Source organism: Hordeum vulgare, chromosome 4H, assembly GCF_904849725.1.
Source record: "Hordeum vulgare subsp. vulgare chromosome 4H, MorexV3_pseudomolecules_assembly, whole genome shotgun sequence".
NCBI lineage: Eukaryota > Viridiplantae > Streptophyta > Magnoliopsida > Poales > Poaceae > Hordeum > Hordeum vulgare.
The window spans coordinates 464270540-464283745 of NC_058521.1; the positions used below are offsets into that span (position 1 = coordinate 464270540).

A 13206-nucleotide genomic window follows, 5' to 3' on the forward strand; every position below is an offset into this window, starting at 1 on the left:
TGAGCATGAGCCATGGATATAGCACTATAGGTGGAATAGAGTGTGGTGGTGGTTGTGAGACAAAAAAGGAGGAGATGGTCACATTGACTCGGCGTATCAAAGGGCTATGGATATACCCATTAATAGGTATCAATGTGAATGAGTAGGGATTGCCATACAAGGGATGCACTAGAGCTATAAGTATGTGAAAGCTCAAAAGGAGAACTAGTGGGTGTGCATCCAACTTGCTTGCTCGCGAAGACCTAGTGCAATTTTGAGGAAGCCCATCATTGGAATATACAAGCCAAGTTATATGATAAAGATTACCACTAGCATATGGTAGTGACAAAGCAAGAAGCTCTCAATCATGAAGAACATGGTGCTATTATGAAGCACAAGTGTGGGAAAAGATAGTTGCATTGTCCCTTCTCTCTCTTTCTCTCTTTTTTTTATTTGGGCTCTTGGGCCTCTTTTTTCTCTTTTCTCTTTTTTATTTATTTTTGGGCTCTTTGGCCTCTTTTTTTATTCCTCACATGGGACAATGCTCTAATAGTTATGATCATCACACTTTTATTTACTCATAGCTCAAAGCTTAGAACGATGATGAGTCCATAGGAAATGCCTCCGGCAGTGTACCGGGATGTGCAACGATCTAGCTTGGCGTATGACGTTGAAACATCTCGCTATCTATCTTACGATCATGCAATGGCAATATGAGAGTGACAGCACAAGTCATGAGACAGAACGGTGGGAGTTGCATGGTAATATATCTCAGAATGGCTATGAAAATGCCATAGTAGGTAGGTATGATGGCTGTTTTGAGGAAGGCATATGGTGGATTTGTGTACCAGCGAGAATTGCACGGCACTAGAGAGGCTAGCAAAGGTGAAAGGTGAAAGTTCATCTATACCATGGACTCACATTAGTCATGAAGAGCTCACATACTTGTTGCGGAAGTTTTTATTAGTAATCGAAACAAAGTGCTAAACGCATACTCCGAGGGGAAGGGTTGGTAGGTGTTAACCATCGCGCGATCCCGACCTCAACACAAAGGATGACAATCAATAGATCAATTATGCTCCGACTTCCTAACATAGCGGTTCACCATACTGCATGCTACGGGAATCGCTAACTTCAACACAAGTATTTCTAGATTCACAACACCCTACTAACATAACTCTTAATATTACCAAATCCACGTCTCAAAACTAATTGAGAGGAATCAAGACTTCTCTTTCTACTCAATGCACATGAAGATGGAGGTTTTTGTATCCTCTTTGGGTACCTATCACCTTTGGGACTACTTTCATAGCATAAGCCAACTACCAAGTCACGCACCGCCGTGCTCTAAAAGATATAAGTGAAGCACATAGAGCAAAGTCTCTAGCTCAAAAGATATAAGTGAAGCACTATGAGCATTCTAGCAAAATCACGATGAGTGCATGTCTCTCTCTCTCTCAAAAAGGTGTGCAGCAAGGATGATTGTGACACAACAAAAATATAAGACTCCTACGATACAAGACGCTCCAAGCAAAACACACATTATGTGGTGAATAAAAATATAGCTCCAAGTAATGTTACCGATGGATTGAAGACGAAAGAGGGGATGCCTTCCCGGTGCATCCCCAAGCTTAGGCTTTTTGGTGTCCTTGAATTTGGCTTGGGATGCCTTGGGCATACCCAAGCTTGAGCTCTTTCCACTCCTTATATCTTTGTCCATGAGATCATCAGCCAAAACTTGAAAACTTCACAACACAAAACTTAAACGGAAACTCATGATATCATTAGCACAAGAAAACAAACTACCACCTCTTTTTGTACTGTAGCAAACTTGAATTCTATCTATATTGGTGTTGGGCTACTGTATTCTCAATTTTCCATGGCTAGTACCCCCCCCCATACTATTCATAGTTTCATCAAAACAAGCAACCAACTCAACAAAAACAGAATCTGTCGAAAACAGACCAGTCTGTAGCAATCTGTATACTTCGTATACTTCTGGTACCTCGAAAATTCTGAAACATTATGAATGCCTGGGAAAAGGCATATCAATCAGCAGCAAAAAGAATCAACTCAAAAGCTCTTTCTGAATAAAAATTAAAAATCATCTCGTGAGCGAAAAATTTCTGTCTTTTTCCAGCAGGATCAAACAACCATTACCAAGACTAGTCATAAAGGTTTTGCTTGGCTCAAACACAAAAAGAAACACAAAAAACACAATCACAACAGAATTATGATGGTGTGGACGCAAAAAAACATAAATAAATAAATAAAAATTCATTGGGTTGCCTCCCAACAAGCGCTATTGTTTAACGCCCCTAGCTAGGCATAAAAGCGATAGAATCATGTATCGTCGTCTTTGGTGCTCAAACCATAAGTGGCCCTCATCATGGATTCATAAGGCAATCTTATTTTCTTTCTAGGAAAGTTCTCCATGCCCTTCTTGAAAGGAAATTGAAATCTAATATTCCCTTCCTTCATATCGATGATAGCACCGATAGTCCTTAGGAAAGGTCTACCAAGAATACTAGGGCATGTAGGATTGCAATCAATGTCAAGCACAATGAAATCCACGGGTACATAGTTCCTATTTGCAACAATAAGAACATCATTGATCCTTCCCATGGGTTTCTTGACAGTAGAATCCACAAGATGCAAATTAAGAGAACACTCTTCAATCTCATTAAAACCCAGAACATCACATAAAGACTTTGGAATCGCGGAAACACTAGCATCCAAATCACACAAAGCATTGCATTCATAGTTTTTGATTTTGATTTTGATAGTAGGTTCCCACTCATCATGAAGCTTTCTAGGGATAGAGACTTCCAATTCAAGTTTCTCTTCAAGAGATTTTATCATGGCTTCGACGATATGATCGGTAAAGGCCTTGTTTTAGCTATAAGCGTGTGGAGAGTTTAACATGGATTGCATCAAGGAAATGCATTCAATCAAGGAGCAACTATCGTAATTGAATTCCTTGAAATCCAAAGTAGTAATTTCATTACTACTCAAAGTTTTAATATCTTCTACTCCACTTTCAATGCTTTTAGCATCAAGATAGATGGACTCCGAATCATTGGGGCACTTTTCAACCAAAGTGGATTCATATCCAGCCCCATAATCATTAAGTTTGTCACAAGAAAACAAAGATTCAATGGGAGTCACACCAAGCACTTTAAGATCTTCGTGATTCTTATCACGAGAACACGCCTTTTAAGACATTCATGTATAGCACGAATTTGGGCGGTTCTTTCTTTGCTCTCAATCATGGAAACACGCATAGCTTTCAAAGTTTCATCCATATTGATCTTGGGAGGAGCGCATCTAACTTTCAAAGCATCAATATCACTAGACATTCTATCAACGCTTTTAGCCAAATCGTCAATTTTGAGTAGTTTTTCCTCTATGGACGCATTTAAAATCTTTTGCGAGTTGATAAACTCTTTGATATTACTCTCTAGATCAGAGGGTAACCTATTGTAATTTCCATGAGTATTGTTGTAGGAGTTGCCAAAGTTATTAGAGGAGTTACTAGGAAAAGGCCTAGGAACATAGTTTCCTCTAAAAGCATTATTGTTGCCAAAATTATTCCTACCAACAGAATTAACGTCCAAGCTAGCGTTGCTACTCTCAATCAAGGAAGACAAGGGCATATCATTAGGATCTAAAGGAGGACTTCTACTAGCAACCAAATTCATTAACTCATCCATCTTAGCACTCAATGAGTTAATTTCTTCTATAGCGTGTACCATCTTACTGGTGGGTGACCTTTGAGTGTGCCACTGAGAGTAGTTCGTCATGATATTGTCTAGGAGCTTTGTGGCTTCCCCTAACGTGATTTCTATGAACGTTCCACCTGAGCCGGAGTCCAGGATATTTCTAGAAGCAAAATTCAAGCCAGCGTAAAAGATTTGTATAATCATCCAAAGACTCAAGCCATGAGCGGGACAATTTCTAATCATCAATTTCATTCTCTCCCAAGATTGTACAACATGTTCATGATCAAGTTGCTTTAAATTCATGATATCATTACAGAGAGAGGTAATCTTAGCTGGCGGAAAATACTTGGATATATAAGCATCTTTGCACTTATCCCAAGAATCGATACTATTTTTGGGCAAAGACGAAAACCAAGTTTTTGCGCGATCTCGCAACAAGAAAGGAAAAAGGCTTCAATTTAATCACATCATTATCCACATCCTTCTTATTTTTCATATCACAAAGATCAATGAAGGTATTGAGATGGGATGCGGCATCTTCACTAGGAAGGCCAGAGAATTGCTCTTTCATAAAAAGATTCAGCAAAGCGGCATTGATTTCGTATGACTCCGCACGAGTGGCGGGAGCAATCGAAGTACTAATAAAATCATTATTATTAGTATTCGAGAAGTCACAAAGTTTGGTGCTTTCGTTCATGGTGACTTCAGCAAGCAAGCAAGCACACAAGCGAACAAAGAGCAAGCGAGAAAAAGGGCGAACGAAAAAGGCAAATTGTGAAGTGGGGGAGAGGAAAACGAGAGGCAACTGGCAAACGAAGTAAATGCAAGAGATGAGTTTGTGACACTTACTTGGATGAGTTCTTGACTTGATCCTCCCCGGCAACGGCGCCAGAAATCCTTCTGCTACGGCAATAAAAGTCATTCCCTCGCAATGGTGCCAGAGATCCTTCTGTCGTCTCTTGAGCTTGCGTTGGTTTTTCCCTTGAAGAAGAAAGGGTGATGTAGCACAGGAGCAGTAAGTATTTCCCTCAGTTTGAGAACCAAGGTATCAATCCAGTAGGAGAATCTCGTCAAGTCCAGAGTACATGCGCAAACACAAAAGAGCTTGCACCCAACGCTTTAAAGGGGTTGTCAATCCTTTCAAGATTGATTGCAAAGTGAGGTCTGAAGGCGGAAAGTGCAACGAAGAAAAAGTGTAAGGCTGAAAATATGGCGTGGAGTAGACCCGGGGGCCATAGTGTTCGCTAGAGGCTTCTCTCAAAATAGCAAATATCACGGTGGGTGAACAAATTACTGTCGAGCAATTGATAGAACCGCGCAAAGTCATGATGATATCTAAGGCAAAGATCATACATATAGGCATCACGTCCGAGACAAGTAGACCGATACTTTCTGCATCTACTACTATTACTCCACACATCGACCGCTATCCAGCATGCATCTAGTGTATTGAGTTCAAGATGACATGATGTAGAGGGATAATCTCAAACCAATGATGAAAACCCCATATTTTTACCCTTTATGGCAACAACACGATGCGTGCCTCGCTACCCCTTCTGTCACTGGGTGAGCTCACCGCACGGTATGAACCCAAAACCAAGCACTTCTCCCATTGCAAGAATCATAGATCTAGTTGGCCAAACAAAACCCACAACTTGAAGAGAATTACAAGGATATCAAATCATGCATCAGAGAGATGAGAAGAAACTCAAATAAGATTCATAGATAATCGGATCATAAATCCACAATTCATCAGATCTCGACAAACACACCGCAAAAGAAGATTACATCGGATAGATCTCCATGAAGATCATGGAGAACTTTGTATTGAAGATCCAAGAGAGAGAAGAAGCCATCTAGCTACTAGCTATGGACCCGTAGGTCTATGGTGAACTACTCACGCATCATCGGAGAGGTCATGGTGTTGATGAAGAAGCCCTCCGTATCCGAATCCCCCCTCCGGCAGGGCACCAGAACGAGCCCCGGATGGGATCTTGCGGAGACAGAAGCTTGCGGCGACGGAAAAGTACTTTCGATGATCTCCTCATTTTTTCTGGGATTTTAGGGAATATATAGGCGCAAAACCTAGGGCAGAGGTGGCCCAGGGAGCCCACAAGCCAGGGAGGCGCGGGCCCCCCTGGCCGCGCCATGAGGGCTTGTGGGGTCCGTGCAGGCCCCCTGTCCTGATTCTTCTGATTCCCGATCTTTTTCTGTTTCGGAAAAAATCTTTTTGGCAGTTTCATTCCGTTTGGACTCCGTTCAAAATCCTCCTCTGAAAGGGGTCAAAAACATGGAAAAAACAGGAATCGGCACTTGGCACTGAGTTAATAAGTTAGTCCCAAAAAATATATAAAAGGCATGCAAAACATCCAAAGTTTGACAAGATAATAGCATGAAACCATCAAAAATTATAGATACGTTGGAGACGTATCAATGACATATACATGGAAGATTCCACAAGACTTGGTGATCAAGACAAGGACTCCTCTACACCTGCATAGCCGACTAGGACTCTTGTTATCCTAGGCCTATGGTGCATTATATAAACCGAGGCCAGGCTATTCGATATACAATCTCATATTGAGACAAGTTAAGATCATTACTCATAGGGTTTTAAACCACAACATACGATCTCGAGGTAGATCAACCTTGTATTTGATACTCCATCATCAATATAAACAAGTTCAGGACGTAGGGTTTTACCTCCATCAAGCGGGCTCGAACCTGGGTAAACATTGTCTCCCTTGTCTCCTGTTACCCATCAATCCAAAATCCATAGTTCACGACACCTTACCCGAGATCTATCGGTTTTGACACCAAGAGTTGTCAATCCCCTTGGACTCATTATTTGCAAGCAAGTAAAGTGTATAGATGATAGTTGATAAATGCAAAGTAAATAAAAAGTAAATAAAGGCAACGAGGTAATTGCAGCATTTGTAAACTTATAAGTGAATAGACCCGGGGGTCGTTGTTTTCTCTAATGACATCTCTCATATAGTAGGCAAACGGTTGGCAAACAAATTGTTGTTGGACAATTTATAGAAAAGTGCATAGGTATGTGATATTCACGGTAATGATCATGTATATATAGGCATCACGTCCATAAGCAAATAGGCCGACTCGTGCCCGCACCTATTACTATTACTTCACCCATCGACCGCTTTTCAGCATGCATCTAGAGTAGAGTAATCCTTGGAGAACAATGACATGATGTAGACAAATAGAACTCAATCAATATGAATTAACCCCATCGTTTTATCTTTAGTGGCAACAATACAAATACGTGTCTTTGTCCCTTTCTGTCACTCGGATATGGAACTCCGCTAGATTGAACTCACTACAACGCACCCCTTTCATTGAATAAATATCAATCTAGTTGACCAAACTATTTCAATAGGTCCAAGAGATTTACGAAGCTATAATAATCACGCAAATTAGAAATTAAAAATCATAATAGGATTCATGATTTCGACCTGGTCAATGATTTCTAAAATTAATTGATAGCAACGATTTATAATAATACATCAATCTCGTGCACCCTCGCCAACTAAAAAATATGTTATTGTAACACCAAAGTAGTACATACAGACAATGACGCAAAAAAATTACCGGTTGATTAGCACATAACACAGAATCACATCATGAAAGACCCATCAAAACACCACACTGTAAATAAAATAAAAAAACATAGGCCATCGCCTCTCAGTCAAATCAAATTCTCCCTCGAATCTAAGATATAAGATGTATTTTTTTCTTAAAAAGACAAATTTATTTAACTTTGACTATGTTCCAAGTAAAAAAATATCAACATCCACAATAATAAAATAATTAAAATCTAAAAAATTATTTCATGATGAATTTAATGATACCAACTTGATATTATGAATATTAATATAGTTCTCTAAAAATTTGGTCGAACTTGAAGAGCTTTGATTTTTTTTTAATCTAATACACCTATGTTTTAGAAACAAATAATAATTTATTTTATAAAAACACAACAACACCAACGGCGCAGCAACGCACACTTAATCCTTCAGTACATGGATGATTGCCAAAGAAGCAACATCCTCAGATAGGTCACATGCATCCCTAATTCCATAATATGACATTACATAGAATATATAGTACGTAAGTGTATGCTAGATCAAACCAAGGCCAGAAATTAAGATCCACACAACTTGGATGGATAGCCTGTGTGTGGCAGGGCAGGCTCAAACACCCGAAGCAGCTCTAGTACCTACTGGTACTAAACAAGAAAGCACCCAGGAAGCAAAAACCAATTAAACCATCAGCTACCAACCCAGTATGGTTTATTCTATGCCTGAATCCCGTTTCGAATTGGAACTACTGTCGAAGCAGGCCACCGCCTTTGCTGCAGCCAATCTTCTTATCCAGGCGTGTCTTGAAATTAATGACAACTTCGTACTGAGCCCCCAATATACGAAGCCGTTTCAACCAGAAGAACTTCTTGGCCAGTTCATGCGTCTCAGCTGTTTTCTCCACAAACACTTTCTTCACATGCGTTGAGAATTGCTCCCGGGATTTCTTATCAATATGAGGTGAGCGCAACACGGTGTATAAGGACCGCGATTCAGGCAACCCAACCTTATGCATGTACGGCGCAAGCTCCTTCAGATTGTTCTTCTGGTTATTGAAAGATTTCATAACTATGCGTATCTTGGCAGGTGACTTGTGGGTCCTCGGGTACACATCTTCCTTGGTCTCCTCAATAGGCTTGTGAAGCTACAAAAATTAACAAACTTGATGTTATGAACTACAACAAAAGGAGCAGCAAACATCTAGATCTGTAGCCTTCTTCTAATAGCATCTCCTTCGACAAGATATACGAATGGACTTGCAGTGAACTAAAAAAATTGAGGAAAAATCTGGAAAAAATTTACAAACACTACCAGTATTTGCTGTACCTATCTTTCAGAAACCAAGTTTTTTACATACAACATTTTGTTGCAGAGAAAGTTTAAAATCAATCCATGTAGGAGTAACAAAAACGAGAAAGTGCAGACAGAGATAATTAGTGGATTGCATGAAGATTGCACTATAGGCCTTATCACAACAAAACATCTCCATCATATTACCCTAATTGATCTTATTAATTTCAATTCGCAAATGCCTACTATTTTAGTTTGGGCGGCCTTGTTCTGTTATTGCTCTAAATGTCTACAAAACTGAAGTAGCTGAGCTGTTTCAATTATATGCACAAATAAAAGTAGTTGTCACATGCTAATGGGCCATATGCTATAGGCTACTAATCTTAACCAAACAAAAGATCGCTCAAGGAGGCTGGAAATGATTAATAAATTAAACAAAGAGATTCAAAAGGATATAAGAAAATCAATAGGGTATTAATTCCATAGGTCAGGAAATATTGACAAAGGCTAAATCAAGCAGAGTAGAGCCGTTTTCTTCTAGATCAAAAGTGACATTAGCAGATGAACGAAAAAATTCCTTTATAATGACTGTCATTGCTCTGCCCAAAACAGAACAAACAAAATAATGTAGGTCACGATCAGATCTCTAGCAAATGAAAGCTCCCTGAGAATTAGGTTCTCAACTGGTTTCCCTTGTAAGCTAGCCTGACTCATATGGAAATCCAAATGGCGATGAATCCAATCTAATACGTGATGCAGTCCAGTTCTTCAGTCAAGCATCTGATTCGAGCTGGGCTAATAGCTAGTATCCTGATTTTATCGTATCCTTTTGAGTCTGTCTGTTAAATTCATTAATCATTTCCGGCCTCCTTGAGCAATCTTTTGTTTGGTTAAGATTAGTAACCTATAGCAATTACATCATTAAGAATAGAGTGCAGAATAAGATAGCTGCACAAATAGAAGCAAGAAAAATTACAAAGACATACATCAATTATTGGACCAAAACCCATAAATAAGATAGCTGCACAAATAGAAGCAAGAAAAATTACAAAGACATACATCAATTATTGGACCAAAACCCATAAGCTATTCGGCAATGCTTAATGGATAATAGCATTTTACTAAATGGTAGCATCTAATATTACCAATCGAACCCTCAATACAATGTATAACTAGAAGGAACTAGCTGTGTAGATGTTCAATGAAAATGCTCTAGTGTGCAAGGTTCACATAAAAACAGGGATCTAACAATGAGACAACACAACCAGCTGGCACTCGTGGTAAGCAATCCAAACTTGATGCAGAAAAAACAATGATACCCAAGAATTTAGACATAGATGATGCACATAACGATGTCTGCAGTACATAAGTTTAATAAAATATAAACTCTGAATGGCATGGCCCAAATTACTACTCAGAAACTACGGGGCAATGAACACAAGCGGTTAAAACTTGTAAAATTGGTAGATAACGCAAGAGACAGCCAAATAGTGTCTCCTCGTGTATTCCACAAACATGTGTTGGTGGCATCATGGCTGGAATAAGTTCAGATCTGTTCCAAAAGACACAGCTGCAGTTTATTGCAGAAAAATGGAATAGAACTTCCATCAACTAAAACTAAACCTAGCATCGACGGGACAGAAAAGACACATTTTCACCATATGACGAGCAACCTACAGACGAAGAAAACTACTCGACCTAGGCCAGCAATCACAAGCATGCATCTTACCCAGCCATGGCATCGGACAAGGAACACAAAGGGACGATCGGATCTAAGAGTGGAAGCGAACCTGCTTGGCCTTGAAGCCGAGACGGCGTGCCCTATCGGGGCGGGTGGGCCTGGCGATGCCCACGTTGGCAGGCAGCTGTCTGTACTCCCGGCAAGGCACGCGCTGCACGAACCTCATCACGTCCGACTGCTTCCTCCTCCATAGCTCCGACACGAACTTGTACGCGCCTGCCACCACGAATCCATCAAAATGAGCGCGCAAATACGTGCGAGAAGGAAAACGGGCCAGATTGCGGGAGGAAGAAGAGCTGGTGGACGGAGGGGCTCACCCATGGCGGCGGCGGCGGCAGCAGGGTGCGGAGGCGGCGGGGAGGGGGGCGCGGAGCCTTAGGGATTGGAGTCGAGCATTCGTGCAGAAGCAGCCCAATTGGGCGGGCCCATTACAATTCGAACCGTGAAAAAAACACAAAAAGAGAGCACGCGACCGGGAGAATGTCAATTTTTTTTAGGAAACAGCAGGACTCTGCTGCGCATTTGTATTGATTTTAAATAAATGATACAAGGTTCAATACAAATAAATAATAGGCAAAAAACCAAAAGAAAGGAAATAGAGAAAATACAACAACAGCAGGATCTGACTTCAAAATTACAACATACCGGGAGAATGTCATGACCGAGACACAAGGATAGGACGGAGACTCGGATCAATGTCAATATCGAGACGCAAGTTGGGGATATAAGGAATCTGAGATAAGAAATCAGTAAAGCAAGAGGATGAGAAACAGGAGCACGGAGTGAGAAATTGCACAATTTATTTCATTTTGTTCGATAACCTTGTGTCTTGCTTCCTCTTCTTTATAAGCATTGTTGCAGACTCGTAGCTAGGCCAAGCCCAAGTCCCATAGCCCACTACATAGACAATGCCCATGAAGAGTACATGGCATGACCCTTGAGGCGTGACATTCTCAACCCCTTAAAGTGTGGATTGTCCTCAAGCCGTTGATGTGGTATCAAGGCATAGCAGAATCACGAGGATCCCATAGTGTTTGCATTTGTATGTCAATCGTTAACCAACATCCAATACTGACAAGAGCATAATCACTTCGATAACAAACACCATCATGGCTAAGGATGGAGTCTTCGAAGCATAGGCCTTGTTGATTTCTGCCAAGTATCAGCTCCCATCTATGAAGTGTTTCATCAGTCAACCTTGGTGAAATCCAAATATATGTGGTCTGAAATATGTGCATGCTCACATTTTATCAAGACGAGTGGCAACTATCCTAAACATTCGTTTCCTTGTACTGTCATCTTCTTGTGTCATTTATAGTAGCTGCAATATGACATTTGACATGTGTCCTTCAACGTTGTACATGGCTATTGCCACCTCACCAACTTGTATAACATCCACAAGAGGTTTTGGAGGAAGGAACGAAAAATACCACATCTTAGAAGCTACAGAACACCTCCCCATTAATCACAGTTCTCTTCATGTTGTTACAATCGTACTGTGTTGGCGTGTCAAAATAATAACCACGAATTGTGCTTGTGGCTAGCTCCCTAGGATAATTCAAGAGGCGACACTTAAGCTGGTATGTATCCTCAGGCTGTATTGGGGGATAGTATTTTCCTACAATTTTCATAGCCTTAACTTTTGTTGTTGACGGTCTCAACCTTTGACTGAATATGAAGAGCCCATTGGAAAATTTATTCCTGGTATGATTCCAGCTCCACTTAGTCTGATTTTTGTTCTTAGGAGGTGAGAAACAAATGTCAAGCACTTGTAGATTACCAAGAATGATCACATGAAAAGGAACCATCCTGGAAGTGCCCCGCATAAGAATAAGGATCAGAATACTCAAAGCCTAGCTTCGTGTAGCCAAAGGTGCTATTTGGAACTGCAATACAAAACCGAACCACAGAAGAATAATATCATTAAGCTTGTTGCCCCAAATACGATACCCTTGATGGAATGTCGATGCAGCTTTCCACTGGCACTGAGAGGAATCATACCAACAAACACCTTTGACACTAAAAATATTGTAAGTATTCTTTTCTTGTAGTGTCGTGTGTGCAAACAGAATAACAAGGAGATAGTCTTGGCTCAAAACTTTCATGTTAGCTCTACATAATCTCATGGCCTGACTAGTTGCTACACAAATATAAGAGAACTTCTTCTCTTCGATAGATCCACTCAAGATACATCGATATTTATCTAGTAAATAATCTGTCATCAGAAAACTAGGTGCAGCCTCACTGAGATTCATGCTCCCACAATTATCAATGATTCCCCAAGGTTGTAACTCCACTATAATCAATATTCCATGATGTGTGTTCACCAAGCCCAATTCATCAGTCTCAAAACATGTCTGTCCGGCAACAGGTAACCTCTACTCATATCCAAGCATGAGTACTACCCTCAGATAGCTCGAGGTGTTCCTCATAAGAAGCAACCAGCTCACCAAATTTGCACTAGAAACACTCCTGGATGATTTGTGTGCCATATAATATTCACTCGCTCTGCACATGTGAGACTATCCAGTAACTTGCATGCTTTCTGGAGTGATGTTGAAAATTGGTGGACTGATGTTGCGAACAAAGCCAATCAATAAAGTCATTACCAGTTGTTAGTGTGTGCCAAGTACAATACTACATGAGGAACCTAAGTTCACAGTTTCTGCTGAACACAATCTCTTAGGTCGTACAACAACTGTACACGTAGCAAGATGCTTCCCCCTCTTGATCAAAATTAGGATGAGCACACGCAACTCCATCTTTGGGATTACTTGCAGACTCCATTAGAGTTTCACCAAATAAACAATGTGGGTTGTACTTATAGTTCAAATGATTTCCATACTGCAGTAAACCCCTTACTCACCATACCATC

The 13206-nt window shown here is 40.5% G+C and overlaps 1 protein-coding gene across 1 annotated transcript; it reads right to left on the reverse strand.

Annotated features, from left to right (window-relative positions):
• Window positions 1-7726: 7726 nt before the first annotated feature.
• LOC123448978 (ribosomal protein S10, mitochondrial-like) lies at window positions 7727-10757 on the reverse strand. Its single transcript, XM_045126038.1, has 3 exons — window positions 10649-10757; window positions 10381-10547; window positions 7727-8444 (listed from the first exon to the last, which is right to left on the reverse strand). The coding sequence occupies exons 1-3, from the start codon at window positions 10650-10652 to the stop codon at window positions 8046-8048; spliced, it is 570 nt and encodes a 189-aa protein (XP_044981973.1). The 5' UTR covers window positions 10653-10757; the 3' UTR covers window positions 7727-8045.
• Between the last annotated feature and the right edge of the window lie 2449 nt (window positions 10758-13206).

Excerpts from the sequence above, each read along its gene's own strand:
- LOC123448978 (XM_045126038.1), bottom strand. Across the intron at positions 8,445-10,380 it reads TCGGCTTCAAGGCCAAGCAG|CTTCACAAGCCTATTGAGGA; the intron begins GTTCGCTTCCAC and ends TAATTTTTGTAG.